At 43.8% G+C, this 20710-nt stretch overlaps 4 protein-coding genes across 6 annotated transcripts in view; 2 read left to right on the top strand and 2 right to left on the bottom strand.

Moving 5' to 3' along the window:
- ypel2a (yippee-like 2a) overlaps positions 1–1368 on the bottom strand; it is a 27437-nt gene extending 26069 nt beyond the window's left edge. Inside the window, exon 1 of the mRNA XM_063202823.1 lies at positions 1242–1368. The gene's annotated coding sequence lies outside the window, so the exon portion shown is untranslated. The remainder of the gene's footprint in view (positions 1–1241) is intronic.
- An 879-nt stretch (positions 1369–2247) lies between these two features.
- Positions 2248–4273, bottom strand: ift57 (intraflagellar transport 57 homolog (Chlamydomonas)). The gene has a single exon (XM_063202811.1). It carries the CDS (start codon positions 3976–3978, stop codon positions 2731–2733), a length of 1248 nt encoding a protein of 415 aa, XP_063058881.1. The 5' UTR covers positions 3979–4273; the 3' UTR covers positions 2248–2730.
- Positions 3697–7454, top strand: styxl1 (serine/threonine/tyrosine interacting-like 1). Of its 2 annotated transcripts, XM_063202815.1 has the most exons (8): positions 4348–4536; positions 4621–4682; positions 4778–4877; positions 5030–5163; positions 5384–5529; positions 5641–5738; positions 6662–6774; positions 7213–7454. In XM_063202815.1, the coding sequence occupies exons 1-8, from the start codon at positions 4437–4439 to the stop codon at positions 7342–7344; spliced, it is 885 nt and encodes a 294-aa protein (XP_063058885.1). In that variant the 5' UTR covers positions 4348–4436; the 3' UTR covers positions 7345–7454. The 2 variants fall into 2 exon arrangements, with proteins under 2 accessions (XP_063058886.1, XP_063058885.1); XM_063202816.1 differs by lacking the exons at positions 4348–4536; positions 4621–4682 and adding an exon at positions 3697–3760.
- A 97-nt stretch (positions 7455–7551) lies between these two features.
- tmem120aa (transmembrane protein 120Aa) lies at positions 7552–20566 on the top strand. Of its 2 annotated transcripts, XM_063202813.1 has the most exons (12): positions 7552–7932; positions 8548–8666; positions 8983–9099; positions 9355–9414; positions 9851–9946; positions 10489–10578; positions 11831–11896; positions 13235–13296; positions 13440–13532; positions 13784–13848; positions 15459–15527; positions 18966–20566. In XM_063202813.1, the coding sequence occupies exons 1-12, from the start codon at positions 7855–7857 to the stop codon at positions 19074–19076; spliced, it is 1026 nt and encodes a 341-aa protein (XP_063058883.1). In that variant the 5' UTR covers positions 7552–7854; the 3' UTR covers positions 19077–20566. The 2 variants fall into 2 exon arrangements, with proteins under 2 accessions (XP_063058883.1, XP_063058884.1); XM_063202814.1 differs by lacking the exons at positions 15459–15527; positions 18966–20566 and adding an exon at positions 13966–14256.
- Positions 20567–20710: the final 144 nt, after the last annotated feature.

Below are 20710 nucleotides of genomic sequence, written 5' to 3'. Positions count from 1 at the left end.
TGCCAGAGCATGCTGAGTTTGGTGTACCAATGCCAACCAGAGCAGCCCCAGGACTCCAGGCGAGCTGACCACAGATGGTCTTCCCCGATCCCATCACATTAGAGTGGTGTCAACACAGACAAGACACAGCTGAACACCTGTGTGTGTGTGTGTGTGTGTGTGTGTGTGTGTGTGTGTGTGTGTGTGTGTGTGTGTGTGAGTGTGTGTGTCCGTGAGTTTTCAGTAATTGGGTTGTTGCGGCCCAGCTAAATCACCCTATGGTAAACATACCTGAGGGGAAAAAAAAGTCTCTCAGACTGTCAAATTTAATTAACGTGAAAGATGGCTTTCCTCTCACCAGTCACCTCATCACATTGCTTCTTTTTCCAACACACCACAGACAGCTCTCTCAACCATACCATATGAGAACATGTCAGAACATGTTCCTGCATGGAGTGGAGCTTCCCTCCTACTTGGCATCTGTGGAGGATGCGTCCTAAGAGTTTTAGGGAGCACAGTCTGTCTGCAAGCAGAGTAGGACATTTCAGGTAGAGAGTAGGCCTACAGTCTATGTACCGTTTCAGTTCTTCGCATCGATGACCACACCATTTTGGTCTGTATGCAACACATAACAAAATATCAACAAATTATAATCCCCTCGTGGCAAAAACAACAAGGTAATCACAGGTCAGCATCTCTCAGGACATCTGGACATCATCATGCTGTATCAAAAATGATACTTTCTCAGAGTAGCTAAAGTAATTCCTGGCAACATGGCACCATGGCTCAGTAGCAGTAGTGCCCTGTGTTGTGCTGCTGGACAAAAGATTGTCACGGCAGCAGCTGACACGTAGAAGTTATTACTGATGGCCTGACTGGCAATGACACAGCTTGCAAAGTTAACATCGACATAATACTCACATCTGCCGACCCTAATCCTCTATTACTTGGCTTTTTGTTGCTAGTGCAAATAGAAGCGGTTTCATCACAACATCCTGAAGCCCAACACGTTGGCGCTACCGCAACTAGCTTTGCGCGCATCGGTTCCGCGGCTGTGCCAAAACACGCATGATGTCAACACAAGAAGTGCACTGCTAAAAACGCATACTCGATATGGACACGCAACACTGTCGTTATGATACACAGACACAGGCATATACACACGCAGGCGCACAGCCCTTGCAAACACATTTCTTTAAATTATTTATATAAAACTTTTTCAGCGACATTGTTGTTGAAGGATAATAGGGGTATCCTATTACCTTTGAATGGAAAAGACACGCCAGTCCAAATGCCTCTTCTTTCACTCAAAGACAAAAGTTAATTCACTCCACTGTTGTTTATTCCTCTTTGGGAAAAAAAAGTTTTTGCCTTTTCTGGTCCGCCGTGTCCGTCCAGACACCCAGACTGTAAATACATGCCGCATATGCGCATTCGTTTGTACCTTCCTACAGCTCATTGACATCTAAAGAAACCAATTAAAATCAAGATGTCAACCAACCAGCTTAGCAACATGAAGCTCATTGGCTACGGCAACCTTATAAATGCCCAATCACGGCGCAGCTAAACTAAAATTTATAGTCTGAATAGACAGTAGTCAGGACTGCTCTTTCCCTCCTTTTCACTTTTTTCCCCATTTTCTTTCTTTTTTTCCTATTGTGGTGTAAAAGTAATTTGGCCTATCTTAAAAAAAATCATCAACTAAACTTACAATTAAAACCTGTTTAGGTGAGCAAAAATGGACGAGGCGTTTAGGATAATAATAGTCTATAACACATCTTTAATAGGCCCATGTCTTTTCATCACTCAGCATACATTGATAGGCTGTCTCATCATCGTTCGCTGTATGTTAGGTGATTAAGTTTACATTAAGACACAAGTTCTCACAGTTTTAAATTGACAGCTTCGATAGGTAAATATTCTATACCAATTTGAGTTCCACAAGTGTGACATACCCATGCAGCTTTAAAATGTATAAAACGTGTCAAGTTACTTTAACCATTTTTGTGGAAAAATGTCAACCCTGGCCTGGACCATGGAAGAAACAATCATACAGCTCTGTAGAAAATGTAACTATAGCGACACCCAGTGGCAACTTAGGAATAAAGATGCTGACATGGTAACACCACCTTTGTTAACTGTAACTGGTAACAATAACATTTTCAACACAAGTCTTGTGTGCAATAATGTTTACTTGGCCATGTTTTTTTTAATATCAATGACTGATCTTTTGAGAAAGAAAAGAATCATTAAAACACAAGAAGCAAATTATTATTTCTAAATACAACTTTTATTCACACCTGTGTAACAAATATGCAAAAATCTAAATGGGTCCACATGTATTATGACATGTTAATATGTGTCTGAACTGCTGTCTGCATCTCTCTATGTTTATGTACAGGCGCATAGGAGGTGTGTGTGTGTGTATGCCATATATTGTGGATCTTGAGTTACTGAGAATGTACTGGCGTTGTTTTAAGAAGTATAAAATACTAAAAGTGAACATTTAATATCAAAATATGTCCATTTACCCTTTTTAAAGACGTATGTGATCTGGTGTTTTCAGCAGGTGTGTATATCTCTGTGTGTGTGTGTGTGTGTGTGTGTGTGTGTGTGTGTGTGTGTGTGTGTGTGTGTGTGTGTGTGTGTGTGTGTGTGTGTACGTGTGCACATGTGTACAGCAAGCATACAGCATGCGTGCGTTTATAGGGTCATCAACTTGCTGGACCTGAGTTCATATTTCTATACGTGTCAGTAGATGTGGGTGTGCGAGTCGGTGTGCGTGTTTGTGGCGTGCATGTCCCTGGTCATGTTATTCTTGTGACTGAGCCGTGCTTGCAGGAGGGTGTGCTCCACCACCCCCATCCTCACGTCCATCTGCTGGATCTCCTGCCGCAGCTTGGTGAGGCTCTGTCTGATCCGCACCACGGGCGCTCCGTCCGACATGCTGCTTCCCTTCTCCTCCATCTCCTGCTTCACCTTCTCCAGCTCCTCGCTGATCTCCGCCAAGGTCCTGGTTCTCTCGGTGACGCCGCCGCTGCCCTGCTGGTAGAGCTCCCTGGCCTGGCTGAGCTGCGACTGGGCGGTGCGGTACTCGGCGATCAGAGGCTCCAGCTGGGTGTTGAGGTACTTCTCCCGGCTGGAGACCTTCTCCAGGGTCTTGCTCACGTCCTCCTGCAGCTTGTCCAGGTAGACCTTGGCGTCTTTGAGGGAGTTCTTGATTCCGGACTGGTGCTGGTGGATCTGGTCCACGTGCACCCGCCAGTCTTTGTTGTCGGTGCGTATGGTGACCTTCAGCTGCGGCAAGACCCTCTCCACCTCCAGGTTCCACTCTGCCGCGTCTATCTGCGATTCCAGAATCATCTCTGGCTTGGACATGGTGCCCTCGCTCTGGGTGGAGCGCGCCTTCAAGGCCTCGAGGTCCAGAACGTTCTCCTCCTCAAACTCGTCAGCATCCTCAGCCATCTCCTCCTCCACTTTGTTGAGTGTCAACTCAGCATCGTCCTCCATCACACACTCTTCCTCCTGCTCTTCTGATGGATAGATTGGCTTCTTCCAGCTGAAGCCTTTGCGTTTGAGTGCCTCTTCCACCAGCTGGTCCAGAACGCAGCACACGTGTTCTCCAGAACCAGACTTCAGCTTGGCTGGAGGGAAATCCACCTGGCCTCCTAGAGCGCGTAGGTGAGACAGGATGTTGGACACAGTGGCGTTGGGGTCGTCATGTTCATGCGGATTTTCGAAGGGTCTGCCAGCGACGTTGATAAGCCACGCAGCAATGACGGTAAACATATAGAACTGTTCGCCGGGGTTGGACGGCGTGTACGGGCTTGAAGCAAAATAATGTCTCGACAAGGCTTTCATGTTGTGTTTGGCCAGGACCTCGTCTTCGTAATTCAATACCTTTAGCTTGTCAAGTAAGTCCTCCATGACCACGAACATTTGGTAAGCGGCTCCAGGACCGCGGTCTTCATCATCTCCTCGCCTTCCGTCGTCAGCCATCTCAGTTTATAGGCAATTCAAATATTCAACACCACAATTTCTCCTGAATACAGGTTCAATTAGTGTAGTTCATGCTCGCTAGTATTAGCGAATATGCTAACACACGTTCATGCTCAGCAGCTTACAATGATGCCAAGTTGACATATATCCCAGAATAACGTGCACTGCAGTCACTTTCGCAAGACAGTTGATCCGCATACACCAAATAATAGTTGATTAGACGGAAATATAAGCTCAGAAGTCGGTTGTTAAGCTTTGCGTCTTCCCAAGCTGTGAGTTTACCCTTTCCTGTTGACAACCGTCATCTCCTCGTTTCTACCCAATCAGAGAGCTCCGTACTGACAAGTGAAACGTTGCCATGGTTACAACTGTATACAAACGACCTGTGGGCTGTGGCACTTCTCGTTCGCATGGCTTTGTTGTCAGTATAAATATCCAATCCAAGGTAGAGCAAAAACATGACTGCGGATCTTTGTGAACAGTCTGAGCTCTACAACATTATTAATCAACGCGTCCGTGTGCCACGACTGGCAGAATGCAATTATCTTTGTTTAATTGGTAAGTCAGGTGAATTCTGTGACAGTGCGAGGGTGCACGTGAACTAGGCAACATGTCAACATGACCATCTTTGCTCTTTCCTAGACGCACGAACTGCAGGACAGTATAATGCGGGGCACATAATAACAGCCAGGCATGCTAAATGGGTTTGTTTCAACACTCTTTGATGCTCTTGTCCTTGCATGAAACACAGCACGCCGTAGACCCCATTACTTACAAGACTGCTCTGTTTTTATCTCAGGATTCTTGTGACAATTTCATTTCCCCTCCCAATGTGGAGGTCGAAGGCATGAGGTATATCGTTGTGTATGATGGTAACTCCAGTTCTTTGTTGGGAGAAGGTTAGTGATAATACTGTGTTCTCACAGTCACACTTTTGTAGTGTAAGCCACAGGCATACATTTGAAATTATCATTTTATTACACTTACATTACAAAAATGTGTGTGTCTCAAACGACCCCACATATTGGTTTTAATTATGTCTGTGCTGCAGGTCCAGCTCGTAAGTGCATCAAAGCCCTGGCAGAGTCAAGCCTCTACCCAGTTCTCCTTCTCAATGGAGGTTATGAAAAATTTTCAACTCTCTACCCTTTCTTCAGAACTCAAACCATTCTTTACACTATTAAGGTAGGTCACTATCTTTTGATTTCTGGTTTGAAGAAAATGATCTCACTATACTAGTATGCTTTCGATTGTGACAAGTGATTACACAGCAAAAAAAAATGCAGTATTGCTGCAACGCATAAAGTACTCTGGGATCAAATACACTCTAGGACTCTCTCTGTGTTGAATTAACACTGTATTTTTTACTGTGTATAAAAGGGAAACTATTGATGATCCGTTTCAGGAACTGGAGAGTTTGCCAACGTATCCTGTGGAAATTTTGCAAGGTCAGCTGTACATGGGTGATTACAAGCAAGCGACTTCCTATGCCATCACTAAAGATCTTAAAATCAGTGCTTTCGTCAATGTGTCTGATCAGAACTGCAGCCTGTGAGTACCCATGAGTTCGATGTGAGACTTTTTCCCATAACTATCTCAGTGTTACTACAGTGTTTGCTGCCATTTTCATGCTTGTTGTTTTTTTCTTCCTCTTAAATTAAGATTCGAAAAGGGACACAAAACGGTCTTAGACGTACGGGTGGCGAATACCACACAGGCCAATATGTACAGTTCTTTTGACACGATGTGCTCCTTTGTTGGTAAGTCGCCTCTGGAACGGTTTGCTCTTTTGACATTTGCCACTGAAGACCATAAGTAGTGCTTCCAGACGTTCACATTTGACTATGCATGTTACTCCTACGCTGCCAACATTACCCCTTTCCTTTCATTTGTTGACATGTGACCCAACTCCATTCGCCCCCACACACTCCCAACTCACTGAAAACTCCCCCTATTCTTTCAGAAGCCCTCATAATGAACTCTGCAACACAGAGGGCTATGTACAGCCATGCATTTACTGTATGTTTGTCACTGGCATCACTTTCAAACATTCAAACATTTCAAACATGTAGTAGGGCAGACCACACAGTTCTGTGGATGGACCAATACAACAGTCATTGTCATGTGAATGCACTTGGCTTCTGTGAGCTTCTATGAAATTTAAGATGACATTATCTACTCATGTAAAAATAATGCACAATCAAAAGCCCAGTCGTTCTGTTCCTCAGCACATTTTTCCTTTGTCTTCAAAAGTAATAATTACTTAGTTATAATGAAGTTGACGATGATGACAATGATGATGATGATGATGATGGTGGTGCTGGTGATTATTATTATTACTATCTTTAGGGCAGTCATGGGTAAGTGGTTAGGGCGTCAAGACTTGTATCCCAAAGGTTGCCGGTTCGACTCCCGACCCGCCAGGTTGGTGGGGGTAGTAATTAACCAGTGCTCTCCCCCATCCTCCTCAATGACTGAGGTACCCTGAGCATGGTACCGTCCCGACGCACTGCTCCCTTGGGGCACCATTGGGGGCTGCCCCCTTGCACGGGTGAGGCATAAATGCAATTTCGTTGTGTGCAATGAACACTTGTGTGCTGTGTCACAATGACAATGGGAGTTGGAATTCCCAGTTGGACTTCCACTTTAGTTGTGGTATTACACTGTCTGCTTTGTGCAATAGGCTCTCGTCTGAAGGCTGGCAGCAGGGTCATGATTTTCTCCACTTTTGGCATCAGCCGGAGCAGCGCTGCCACAATGGCCGTCCTCATTGGGCACCTCAAGCTCCCGCTCAAGGTGAGAGCTTAAGACCATGTGCCACTCAATGCAATCATTTATCAAATCTCCAGAGGGGTTATATAAGATCAGATGCGGAATCAGGAGCACAAATTGATGACTGGCAAGGCTAGTCTATATATTGTAATGTTAAGTTAGTTTAATTAAACGCAATGCATTAGCCACGTGTTCTCTCTCTCTCTCTCTCACACACACACACACATACACATTTTTATTTGGAATTCTCATAGCTTAACTGTGCAATAATTCTATTTTTAAATAAATACACCAATGCCCCCCCTCGAAGGGATCTCCTAAAAGATGTTATTGTGCCCTGCAAACGTAAAATTATTTGAGAATAGCTCTACAACAAAATTACTACTAAAACTGCTCTTAATTCTGGGAGATGGAGGGAATCATTTTGGCCAGATTTCAAAGACAAAATATTGCTCTTTGCAGGAGGCCTGGGACCATGTGTTGCGGTGCAAGAACAGCATACGGCCAAATCGGGGATTTGTGCAACAGCTATCTGACTGGGAGAAGCAGTCACTGGGACAAACAGTTACTGACATTTCAGAGCCAAAGTACTGAGGAGATTGTAATCTTCCTAAGGCGCATCAGCCATTTGTCCATTGTGTTTGTCACCAATTGTTTTATGTGTTTTTGTAATGCATTTAGTCAATAAAGTTGTTGAGATTTTGTTGGCTTGTTGTTACAGTATAATAAAAGAAATATAAGCAATGGGAAGAGTTAGTGGAAATAGGCCCCACTAGAGTATCCACTTACAATGGAAATCCTATTTGGAAAAGTTATGTAATGTTGGGGGGGCTTGCTACACATGTGCATGTGCATTGCTAAAAATATGAAGCAGTCTTCTTGCTATGCTTTGAACGGTTGACCCACCCACAGGCGAAGAGAATTTGAGGAAATAGAAGTCCTTGGTCTTTCATTGGCTAGAGTTTGGAAGTGTATTCTCGACGGCGGATTTGCAGAAGGCCAACTAGCTAGTTAGCTTACTAGCTTCTAAAGGGAAGCTCCAAAACCGTTATCTGGCAACAACCTTGAGGAAAACCCGGTTTCACCTGTACTATTTCGTGAACAATGTTGTTTGCTCCGGGTAGTTTCATGGAATGCCTTCAGGAGTGGGAGGATTTAGAAAAAGACTATCAACAAATCCAGGTAATATATATTACTGTTCATTGGTTACACTTGCACTTTGTCAAGTCTGGCTGACGAATCGAATTTACTGTAGTTCTACTGAAGAGACAAAATAAAGGGTCCTTTGGCCGACTGGTACGCTTATCATTAAATTATGGTGCCAGATAATACGATGCATATATGAGTTATTATACCCACTGCCAATGACACTGTCTCACTTCTCATTTGTAGGCACTGTCGCACCTCCACAAAGAAACTGACAAGTTTATCAGTTAGCTAGAAGAGGCTAGCTCAGCTGTCAGAACAATGATGGCTAACAGTAGGATGCTAATTTCCCACCCACATCTGTTGTGGAGTTATACGGTATGCGCAAGAGTAGATTCAATATTTAATGTGTTAACGTAGAGTCAGTAATGTATGGATATACTTTTTTATCCGGAAGAAAGAAAAGTTATTGCTATTCAGCAACAGGCGTTTCGCGGTATAGCAGCCCATAGATATCAATCCTTGTTTGTTTCTGTCACCTGACGCTGCCTAATATTCTATCAGGTTATTAGGTGAGAATGTAGTGCCATTTTCAAGTCCATTAATGATGAAATATTATGTACCGTATTTGACTTGTTACGCTACTTCCAGGAGACGCATCGGCTGTATAAACAGAAGCTGGAAGAAGTGTCAAAACTCCAAAACTCATGTTCAACGTCAATCTCACGGCAAAGGAAAAAGCTGAAAGAGCTCTCCCAGTCACTGCAAGAGTGAGTCTTATTATTACATTTTGTCAATGTGATTGCACGGAAGTTGTATAGTTCTAGTAACGCTTATAGTAGTAACAGTTACTGAGATTCGTGCACTATTATGAAACACTGATTTCCACTCAGCTGCTGTGGTGTAGTTATATCCATGTTATTATAATTCTGCCTCACTTCCCATAGCATGACGTCAATAACACATCCTAAGGTGCAGTGTTTCAGGAGCAGCAACCTGCTGGTACACTGTAGCTGGTTGCTAAACTCATTTGAACAAATAATGAATGAAAGAAAGAATCAATGAATGTGCTCTTCTTCTTTGTAGATGCAGGCAGCAGGGCGAGTCAGAGACCTTGGCCGCCATCGAGGGGATCCAGGAGAGCATGAAGGAAAGGCCGGAAGTCTTCTTCGAGATGGAGGCCTTCTTGCCGAAGAAGAACGGGTAACCATGCACACACACACACACACACACACACACACACACACACACACACACACACACACACACACAGACGTCTGCATGTTGCCAGCTTTGCATAGCCTATGGCTGTGAGTTTTCCAGCATGTTTTCAATCCAGCTAGAATGAAAATGTAATAATGCAGGCCAGTGGCATGCTAGAGCATAAGGTTGTTGTTGAATGAATTGAATGAGAAGAAAAATCTTTTCCCTCTCCCCATTTCTGTCTTCCTCATGAAGGTTATACCTCAACCTGGTTCTCGGTAATGTGAACGTCACACTGCTTAATAAGCAGGCCAAGTAAGTGTCTCTTGTGCATGCATGCTTGTAGCTTTGTTTATAGCCATAGTTTTGGGACACATACTCTTGCCAGTAAGTGTTACAACCCCCTATAGTATGGTATTTGTCCTATAACACACCACATCGCATGTCCGTATTGTGTAAAGTCTGTCACCCATGAGGCAGTTGAGAGAAGTCTGTCAACTCAGAATGGCAGTTGAGAGAAGCTGTTAGCCTATTTACCCTCCCCATCAGATTTGCCTACAAAGATGAATATGAAAAGTTCAAAGTGTGAAGCTGCTCATTATCTGTCTGTCTGTCTGCCTGTCTGTGTCTTGTCTTGTATTTCTCTTCAGATTTGCCTACAAGGATGAATATGAAAAGTTCAAAGTGTGAAGCTGCTAATTGTCTGTCTGTCTGTCTGTCTGTCTGTGTCTTGTCTTGTATTTCTCTTCAGATTTGCCTACAAGGATGAATATGAAAAGTTCAAACTGTGCCTGACGGTGCTGCTGCTAATCTTCTCCTTCACCTGTCGTTTCGTGCTCAGCTACAGGTAGAGTGCAGTGCAGTAGGCCATGTTAGTGCTCCACTACACTACGGATGGCACCACCTTAGCCCTTATCTCACTCAGATAAACACACAGAGAGCCATCGCATTGCATGCTTGGCTGAATAAATAAAGGGCAGGCTGGCTGGTTCACATAGGCAGTTTTTTCTCCATACAATGTTACCTTAACATGCAATGTTGCCATGAGACTGGTAGAAATCGTAATTTGCATTATGTACAGTATAGACAGGGGTTGAGATTTTTTTTTGTATGAATTGGCTCCATTGTGGATGAATGTATGATGCATGATTTTATTTGTAATTTTCAGCTCTATTAGTAAAGTAGATGCACGGTTTATTTACAAATAAATTGCATACTTCAATCACTGAACTGGGAAGATATCTGCCTGCTTCAGATGTGTGTTCCAGTCCCGTATAGTGTGTGTTGGTATATTCAGATCAGGTGTGGCGTTGATAGGGTAGTTAATCAAGCTACATGATAACTCAGAGGTGTGTGTCTGTGTGTGTGTGTGTGTGTGTATTTTTGCAGGGCGGTGGATGCATTGTTTAACTTCCTGTTGGTGTGGTATTACTGCACACTCACCATCCGTGAGAGTATCCTTATCAGCAACGGCTCCAAGTAAGTTATCGCAGCCCAAAAAATACACACTCTGGTCATTTAAAGTGGCAGTATTGTGCAATTTTTATTGCACGGTTTTTTATTCTTTACTGCTCCTAAAAACAATCCCATTACCAAATAATATGATGTATCCTTTCGCACTGAGTCAAGAAAAGGGGAAAATGGTGGTTCTCTGTGCCTTTCGTCAACGTGGCATCATTGCTAATGACTGCACAGTCTTCACATAGTCGACTGGTACTTGTCCAACACATTGTATAAATGTAGCAAATGTAGTGTCCTCTCCATGTGGTCAGTGCGTAATTTTTCATAAATGATTTTGGTAACACTTTATTTTAGGGATACATCTATTAGCACTAATACATACAATGTTCCTGTATAAGTAACTTGTAAGGCATGTACAAAGCAAAATCAAACATTTGTTCGGCATGTATTCACAAATGTCTTGTTCATGCACAATAAGGGATTTATTACCAATTTAACCCTCTGAGGTCTAAGGCTTTTCAGAGGCTTTTAGGCTGCTTGCACCACCCTAACATTTTCAAGTATTTTCATTTCATCTATATATATTTGGGACCTGGAAGGTCTGAGGTTTCTAATGGTGTGACTTATATGTTTCAATGACAAAAACTCACAGAGTTACAGATTTGTTTTTGGAGACACATTGCCCTCTGAAGGGCACTCGGACCTCAGAGGGTTAACCTTAGTAAGGACCTAGTAGGCCTCAGCATTTGCTTAGTACATGCCTTACAAGGTACTTATGCAGGCATTAACATTGTATGTATTAGTGCTAATACATGTATCCCTAAAATAAAGTGTTACCTTGATTTTTTTAACTTTAATTTGTAGTCAGAGAAGACATAGTTAATTGATATCAGACTGAGATGGAGCACCTCATAGCTATGTTCCAGGAGCCAAGTGGTCATCTCATTTCTGAGAAGTGGCCACCCAGCTGAGCGTGTTACGCCATACCTACCCACTATGCTAAATGTGGAAACCAACACACCCAAATGACTAGTTCTGAAACGTGAAGAAATGTCCAGGATATAACTGGTCATATTAGCCATGTTGCGCACACATAGTTTTTCTTATAGCCATATACACTTTTATCTTGCCTAACTCTTACAAAGGAAGCACAGTATGGTCCCTTGGCTTAGCGCAATTTAATACAACCGATTTTATACATGTTATGTTATTACACTGTCCTTAATTGCATTTACAGCAATAGCAATAAATGTGGTTGTTTGTGTTACAGAATCAAAGGCTGGTGGGTGTTCCAGCACTACGTCTCAACCTTTCTCTCCGGAGTGATGCTTACATGGTAAAAGAAAAGAAACACACATGCTCTTCACTGTACATTATACGTTCTACATTATATGTTTGACAGGGCAGATTGGTGCTATATAGTGTGTACATTTTTATCATTCATGATGCATGAAACATGCTGGATGGCTTGTTAAAAAATAAATATAGAACATGATTTATGGATGTTTATATACATTATGTTGATGCTGGTTTTTTTAAAAGAAAATGTTGAATTTTATCAGTAAAATGTTTCAGAAAATACTATGCCTGCACAAAGCCTGCCCGTGGACACATTACATCCAGACAGCCAGACAAAGAAAACACACACACACACACACACACACACACACACACACACACACACACACACACACGCACCAGGGCTTGACATTAACTTTTTCGCTTGCCGGCCACTGTGGCTAGTGTTTTTTCCGAGTCACTAGCCATTCTACTAGCCCAGAGTTGTATAAAGCAGACAGAAGTAGAAGTCACTGACAGATGTATTTACAACACAGTGATATTACATGTTATCAACCAGTGAGCAGACGCAACGTCTTCTGATTGGCTGAGCAGGTGTCCTTTATTCCCCGGTAGCAGGACACCTATGATGTCATGCGGGCGTGCGGGCGTCCAAGTTGCTTCTTCTCTAACTTTCTGGCGAAGTGCCGTTACTAGTTCTATCGCATCTGGTTGTCTAGTCAAGACCGCGTCGTTAGTTCTAGCGCATCTGGTTGTTTAGTCAAGACCCTGTTACTAATTCTATCGCATCTGGTTGTCAAGTCAAAAACCCAGTCATCAATTCTATCGCATTTGGTTGTCAAGTCACCAACATTCTGCGCGCGTCCTTACATGCCTCTGATAGAGGCGCGTCTCACTAGATTAGGAAGTGGTGCCCATGGCAACGTACCAAGCGCAGTCAGAGATACTGTTGCTCTGGCGCAGTGGTGAATCTACTTTCTCACGAAGCCTTAGATCATGGTCATGCTGGTATCCGGGTGATAAACAGAATAGTGGCCTTCGAGGTGTCCCGATATCAAGGGAAAATGGGCTTGGCGAAGCGAACAGCCCTTTGGCTGCGCCGTCGGGCTGTTAGAACGCTCCGCCTCGTCCATTATTTCCCTTAATATCGGGACACCTCGTCGGCCGCTATTCCATACATAATACAAAGTTAAAATCATGTCATGCCATAGAATAAGCTCCCTGCCAAATTGGCTAGTGATACTGAAATTGTTACTAGCCACAGCCTAGTTTTACCAGCATTTGGCTGGTTGGCAGGTGCCAGTGTCAAGCCCTGACACACACACACACACACACACACAGAACGGTATCTGAGCCTTTGTCCTTCTGCATTTAGGCCAGAGGGAGAGCTGTACCAGATGTTCAGAAGCCAGTTCCTCTCCTATTCCTTATACATTAGTAAGTTCTCTCTCTATCTCTCTCTATCTCTGTTTGTCCATCTCATTTACATACACTATTTTTGTGTTTATGGAAAATGAATATAAACTGTTTTAACATGTTTTATATATATGTGTGTGTGTGTGTGTGTGTGTATCAAACAGACTTTGTGCAGTTCCTGCAGTATTACTATCAGAGTGGCTGTCTATACAGACTCCGAGCGCTTGGCGAGAGACATACAATGGACCTGACAGTAGGTGAGTGGTCTACTCTATGATGTATTTTGTAAAGCAGTGCAGGTCCTCACATTGATCTCTCAACACACTTGTAAGCACAGAAGATACATAGGCTTGATATGGTGGGGATTCAGTTATGCTGGGGACAGTACCTTCATAAATAACATCAAAAAAAGAAGCATCATACTTCAAGACAATGCATGGTATGCCAGACTGATGTTTGATTGACAGCTGTCAGTCATTGCCGTCTGTCCTCTCTGTCGTTGCTCTAGAGGGCTTCCAGTCCTGGATGTGGAGAGGTCTGGGATTCCTGCTGCCCTTCCTGTTCCTCGGCCATGTGAGTCTCTAAGTTCACTCTGTCTCTCTGTCTGTCTCTTTGTCTGTCTCTCTGTCTGTCCTTCACGTCTGAGCTTCTTTCTTCTCTTCTTTTAACTTTGCCTCCGCTCCCTGGAAGGTGTCGGAGCCATACTGTTCTGCGGTCGTCTGGCCGTACAAACTTGTGTCCAGCTGTCAAAGATTTTGACCCAAATCTTGTGTGTGGCTGTAAAAGGTACATGAACTGATTACGGTAAGTTTCGACGGCCCATGCTTTCAAGATGGCTGACTTTCAAGGTGACAGCGGAGGCATCAGATTCTAAGCTTTCGGGTTCAATTCCTTTCTGTTTCTCTCTGATTTTCTCAGTATCTCTTTGTCTAATTACAGTATGTGCTACTGCTTTCTTTTTTCATATCTTCAGCCGTGATTTTTTTTTCCTGCCCTGAGTCTGACATGGCCGTCCCTTACTGTGTGTAGCAATATTTATTTCCCAAGAACCACTCTGTGCCTGTTTCAATGTTTATAAGTCATTAGGCTGCCGGGTTAAGTTTGTCCCGTGTAAGAGTGTCGCCAGGGTAGTCTGAGCGTAAACAATGCTGTTTTTCCAAAAGAGATTAATTTTAAGCAACCAGATGACTTCTTAGAACTTGAGGGATGATTTGTTCCTTCTCTAAGGAACTTCTTCAGTTTCTGGTTGATTTAAGAGGAAACACCAACAGTTATTGTTCACCAAGGGAGTTCCTTATTATTCAACCTCTGGTCCAGTTGCTTACAACTCAACTTTTTTTGGATGACATAATCTGGATGAATGAGAATCCTCACAGACAATGCTATGTCTTGTGGATCCCAGACAAGACAGCACTGAACCAGGTTCAGAGGTCATGTCTCTCTGTTTAAGGGCTTTACCACTGACTGTATATTGAGCCCAGAATGTATAGTGTGGCTGTCCCCTCTGGACCACAGTAGTGGTTTAGACAGCTGGAGAGGAGAGACACATGTCCTTATTGCACCCAGAAAGAACCACACTGATCTGGGTATAGAGACTTCATCATTCCCCTTACCCATTTTGCACCTGCAAAAAAACGCCTGCTGAATCGCTAAGACCTGCCTATTAAAACCTAAATATCTCAGCTTCCGAAGCACATAAAAACATTAAATAAGTTGCATTGAAGACCCAGGACCATGTTCATTCAGCTCCAACATACCCAGTGTGTTCATTCAGCTCAGTGTGTTCATTCAGCTCCAACATACCCACATTTGTAATAAAAAAAAAAAAACCTTGAATGTCAGGAGCCTTAATGCAGTGTACCGTATATGTCGCTCCAGACGCCAAAGGTCAAACAACGTATAAGCGGCATCAGGCTGAAATCGAGCTGAGACAACATAGTGGTGTAGTAGATGACTGTGTGTCCTTTCTGCCTAATGCAGAAAAACTGCTCCGTTTCGACCGCCGTAGAGGACACTATACTGGGGTCTCTTTATTCAGATTCTATGGAGCCTCTTGTCTGGGTTAATATTGTGTATATGCGCCGGTGTGCTGCCTGAGCAACATGTGATAGTGTTGTGTGTGTGTGTGTGTGTGTGTGTGTGTGTGTGTGTGTGTGTGTGCGTGCGTGTGTGTGCGTGCACAGTTCTTCCAGCTCTACAACGCAGTCACTCTCTTCAATATGATGCAGCTTCCAGAGTGGAAGGAGTGGCAGGTGAGTAGACAAAGTGAAACACTGCTCCCCAAAGACCACGCCACATATTACAGACTTGTAATATAAATACCACATAAATACAACAGTTTATTGAGGCACTTACTAACACACACACACACACACACACACTAAATGTGTTTTAGATTAGGGATGCTGGTATCGGCACCCGATACTGCTCATTATACTCATACTCGTACTCGTCAAGCACTTGTCGATACCAGGAACGATACTGCTATTACACAAAACAATGCAAAATCTTGTGGACTTGAAAGCAGCATGGAAAAAAGTGCCACCTCATACATTTACTAACATTTAAATCTACATGGAAATGTACAATAAAAATATCACAGATGGAAAAAAATAAGGCCATGCATTTATTTTCATTGTATTTTGGTGGTAAAAGCCTTTTACTAAAAGGTATCGGTATCGGTACTCGGTATCGGCAAGTACACACATCAATGTACTCGTACTTGTATCTGTTTTCAAAAAAGTGGTTTGGGTGCATCCCTACACCTGATGTTGGTGTGCATTAGAGTTCTCAACGGGCCTGAAAATGTCAACCCGACCCTACCCGGCCCGTGGCTTTTAAAGCCCGAGCCCGATGTTACCCGACACATCACTTGGAATTATCTAACCGAACCCGGCCCGAAGCCCGAAGTCGGGGGTCAATTTCCCCACGTTACCCTATGGAGAATGACGGGTTGTGGTAGGTCTTTAAGGGCACTTATGTGCAGTAAATTGCATAATCCACTTAAAAACCTAGTGAAAAGATATTTTCCACAATAGAAACATAATATGAAATGGGGAAACTTACATTCTTGCTATTTAAGCAGAATCATCCACAGCGCGATTTCAATAACCGCCTCATGCTTCACTGCAACAACAATCTATCCACCTTTTTTTGACTTCTAAATGTAGGCTTACTACATTTCCATCCCGAGTAGGTTGACTTCTAAATGTAGGCTTACTACATTTCCATCCCGAGTAAGCCTATCTGATAGGCTACGTGAAGTTGCCCCTCCCTCGTTTGTTCATATGCGCGGATGAGATGGAAAGCCTGGCTGTGCCAAACATTGTTTAAAAGTTTCATAAAATTTTGGTCGGCACACAAGGCTTTGGACATACTAATTTCTAGTGGCACCTGGGCTACGGTTGGTGCATTGATCAGCCATAGGCTAGCAAAAAAGACATAGCCTAGGTGAGAGGATGAGATCTTCCTCGGCTGGCGAGCGCTCCGCATGTGTGTGCGCGCGGTTCCTTCCCTCCCAAGACCCGACAGTTGCTTACAAGTCAATTTGAGCACGAAAACAGCAAAGACAAGGTGATATTTCATTCAAACAGGGCCTACACGCTCCAAATAAAACATTGGCTGGGGGGATTTTCAACCAGACCGCAGCGCGAGCAGACAGTCAGTGTGAAAAGCCAAGTCTACCGGGGAAATCGCCGTCTTTGCTGCCGCTCGCTTACCATAAGTGCATGAGCCATTGAAATAGTGAAGTGGCATATCGCAACAGCACATGTGGATTAGCCAAATTATATGCAACAAAGTCGCCAACAAAGCGTGGATGTATGTTTAATACGCATGCCAACGTTGTGTGAATACGGGGAAAGGATAACCTAATTGGAAAGCCACTGTCCTTTCCATAGTAGAAGACCGCTTCGGTTTCGTTTCACCTCATGGGGAAAGCATCCATGCACTGCATTTATAACATAAATTTAGCGATCAAACTAAAAATATTGGTTGTTGTCATTACAGCATTTAATAGGCTACTATGGCTGTTGTTTAAAATAGCCATTGGATTGCCAACCGTCCCTTGTATTAAGAAACAAAAGTATGGTTCCATGAGCTGACATGGGACTCAATGTCCATAATTGCATCTAAGAATTTTTCCCCCCGTTTTTATTCGTTTGGTAATTGTAGCCAATGTAGTTTTTCTATGCGTTATGGGACCTCTGTCCAACTCATCATCGCTGTGATGTCATGTTTGTTTTGCATTCCGGTACCTTGTGATTTGCAAATTAAGCACTGCGCAACGTTGCATGCTGCAGCCTGCCAGACCTTCGTTACGCAGGCCTACATAGGCTATATTTAGATAGATAGGCCTAGCTTTACTGACCCATCAAGGGGAAATTCGCCATGATTCACGGTAAACAGCAGAACTGACTTTTTTTTTCTTTTTTTACTGGGCGGAAAAGATTGAGCCCGCGGACCGAACCGACCCGAGCCATATGCTTATATTTTCCACCCGAACCCGGCCCGAACCCACGGGGCCCGTCGGGTTTGTCGGGCTGACCCGAACCGTTGAGAACTCTGGTGTGCATTACTAAAGGCGGATTCATACTTAGCGTAACTCGCGACGATGGCGTGCGCTCAAAATGACGTCACACGCCCCTCCGCAAGCTGCCGCGGCGCGAGGTCGTGCACCCCACATTTTTTGTAACTTGGCGTGCGCCACCAGCGACCATGCAGGTAGGCAGATTAAGCAGGAGTTGCGAAGAGAGGCTACAGCTACTGTAGGCTACTACAGAATGGACCCTGCATCATTTTGAGGATAATAAAATGTCCTAGAGAGTTATTTTATCTTCTCCCTTAAATGTTGTTCAGTGAAACAATTGTTTACTTTGTTCAGAAGCATGTTGTGTTCGGCGATCTATTTATAAATTCTGCAACCAGAACAATGCTCTCACATGGTCTTGGAATGATCTGGTAATGTAGGCTACAACAAAAAAAATCTATGTTTCATTGTGGTAAGTCACAAGTCAGACGTTCAGTAGCCCTACAGCAGTCGTGTTTGGCTTTCTATTTTTATACATCTGTAGAACTCCAGCTGCGAGTTTCTGCCATTTCTGCGACAGATTCTGCAGTTTCTCTCATGGACAGCAGACGGCACACTTCCGAAAATGCAAGCAAAAGCCTGCAAATGGCGCTTTTGACTATGAATGGTCTGCCACATTTTAATGGTTCTCGTGTCAAATGCGCCAAAGTGTGCACGTTAAGTATGCAGAGCCCTTAAGGGCTCAGCATACTTCACGTGCGCACTTTGGCGCGTTTGGCGCGAGAACCATCAATGACGTCATCACTTGCGCCAGACTATTCATACTTCAAACAGGCTTTCGCTCGCATTTTCGGAAGTGCCCTCTGCTGTTCATGAGAGAAACTGCAGTATCTTTCGCAACTCGCAGCGTGGGTTCTACGGATGTATAAAATAGAAAGCCAAACACGGCTGCTGCAAGTTACAAAAAATGTGGGGTGCACGAACTCGCGCCACGGCAGCTCGCGCCACGGCGTGTGACGTCATTTTGGGTCACGTGACGGCGCGCGCCATCGTCACGAGTGAAGTATGAAGGAGGGTAGCGCCAGTCACGCCAAGTATGAATCCCCCTTTAAGCGCCAACGTGCGTGTGTGTGTGCGTGTGTGTGTGTGTCTCCCCCTGCAGGTGCTGATGTGCAGTGCCACCTTCCTGGTGCTCTTCATGGGCAACTTCTTCACCACCCTGGGGGTGGTTTACCAGAAGTACATGCACCAGGACAAGGCCAAAGACGTCTAACCAACCAGAAGCCAACCAGAGGACCCGCATCCACCGCCTGTGACCCGCACTGTGACTCCTATAGCGCATTCAGGCCGACTGAGAACCGTGCCGGTGGCTGTTCCCGCACCTAATCGCGAACCGGCCATCGTGTTCACGCCACAGATTTTAGCGTTGGCGAACCGAAAAGTTGGTTCGCAATGTGAACCGCAAAATACTAGGTTTTTTTCCGCGAACCGTGACGACAGCGTGCCCGTCAGCAGGTTCATCCAGGTAACGCAGTCACGTGCGGGAAAAGTTCAGAGCCCGGTATGAACACGGACGGTTCGCAGGTAAGCACTTTAGTGCTGAACGTAATTGGAGCGGGCACCGGCTCCAGCTCCGTTCTGGTCGGCCTGAAAGCCCTACTAGTGCATCCTAGTGTGCACAGGCATTTCTCCAAACTTGCGTCCTTCCTTCCTCGTCTTCGTTGGCAACGGTTAAAATCAGTTTAATCATCATGGACAAACAGCGCGTGATATACATACTGTACCTGGAAAAGGAATTGAGCCTTGCGCCGCAGTAGGAGACTTGTCTACGTTTCAAATTGGTTTGACAAGTGTTATTTTTCAACTAGATCACATTTTTATATTATATGTTAGATGAATTTCCGGTATAAAACTTACTTAACCAAAGCGACGTTTAGGACAGAGGAAAGGACACACATTTGGAGAGATGACTTGCGCCCCCTAGTGTTGTCACATGACAGGGAACAATTTTACATGTAGACCCACTCTGGTCCTGGACCCCTGCTTCTCCACAGCGCTGTTGCTAACCACTTGGCAACTTGTGTTGGCAATGGGAAATTGCATTGCAACCAGCCGTGTTGCTAAATACAGTAGTTAGCAATGACGTTGTGGAGAAACGACATGACTTGCTGCTGATCTTTGCCTGAACTGGATCACAGCTAGTGTACTGTATAGAACCTGGTTTGCTTTCAGAGTTCTTATAGTTATTTGGACATCTGCGATTAAGCTTAGCGTTTCAGAAATGGGAGCTCTCCAAACATTTTTTTTTTACTTTCATATGTTTTGTTTGTATTTTTGGACATTTTTTCTTTGTCTTATGCAAACAGTTTACATATATGTCCTGCACTAATGTATTTAAAAATAATTGTAATGGCTTTGTGTGTGTGTGTGTGTGTGTGTGTGTGTGTGTGTGTGTGTGTGTGTGTGTGTGTGTGTATACTGTACGTATGTGTGTGTGTACCTGTTTGTTGGATGGACAGATGTAGCTCAGTGGCTCTATGGTTGTAGACACTGTGAATGTGTTTGTAGTGAACAACAGCTTAGATTGTGCCACAGAAACACTTGTAAATTGTGTACAATTTCCATCTGACATCCAAAGGGATCCAACCGTTTTGCTGTGCTCTCAGAAACGTAACAATGTTGTCTGGACAAGTGCGATTATAGGACATCATGTGTTTTTTGCACTCCCATGTGTGGAAAAGTAATAAAGCCATCATGACCTCTTGTATGTTTCATATTTTTGGGGCAATATTATTCCATATTTAAAATACATATTTATGACATGATATTATTACAATAGGCATGTCATGTTACTATCAGTAGCCTACTATTTCTACAGCAATTTTAAATACCTATTATAAATATTAA

The sequence above is a fragment of the Engraulis encrasicolus genome, chromosome 7 (assembly GCF_034702125.1).
Source record: "Engraulis encrasicolus isolate BLACKSEA-1 chromosome 7, IST_EnEncr_1.0, whole genome shotgun sequence".
Taxonomy (NCBI): Eukaryota; Metazoa; Chordata; class Actinopteri; order Clupeiformes; family Engraulidae; genus Engraulis; species Engraulis encrasicolus.
The sequence above is the reverse complement of the archived record's forward strand: the minus strand, read 5'-3'. Positions and strand labels throughout refer to the sequence as shown.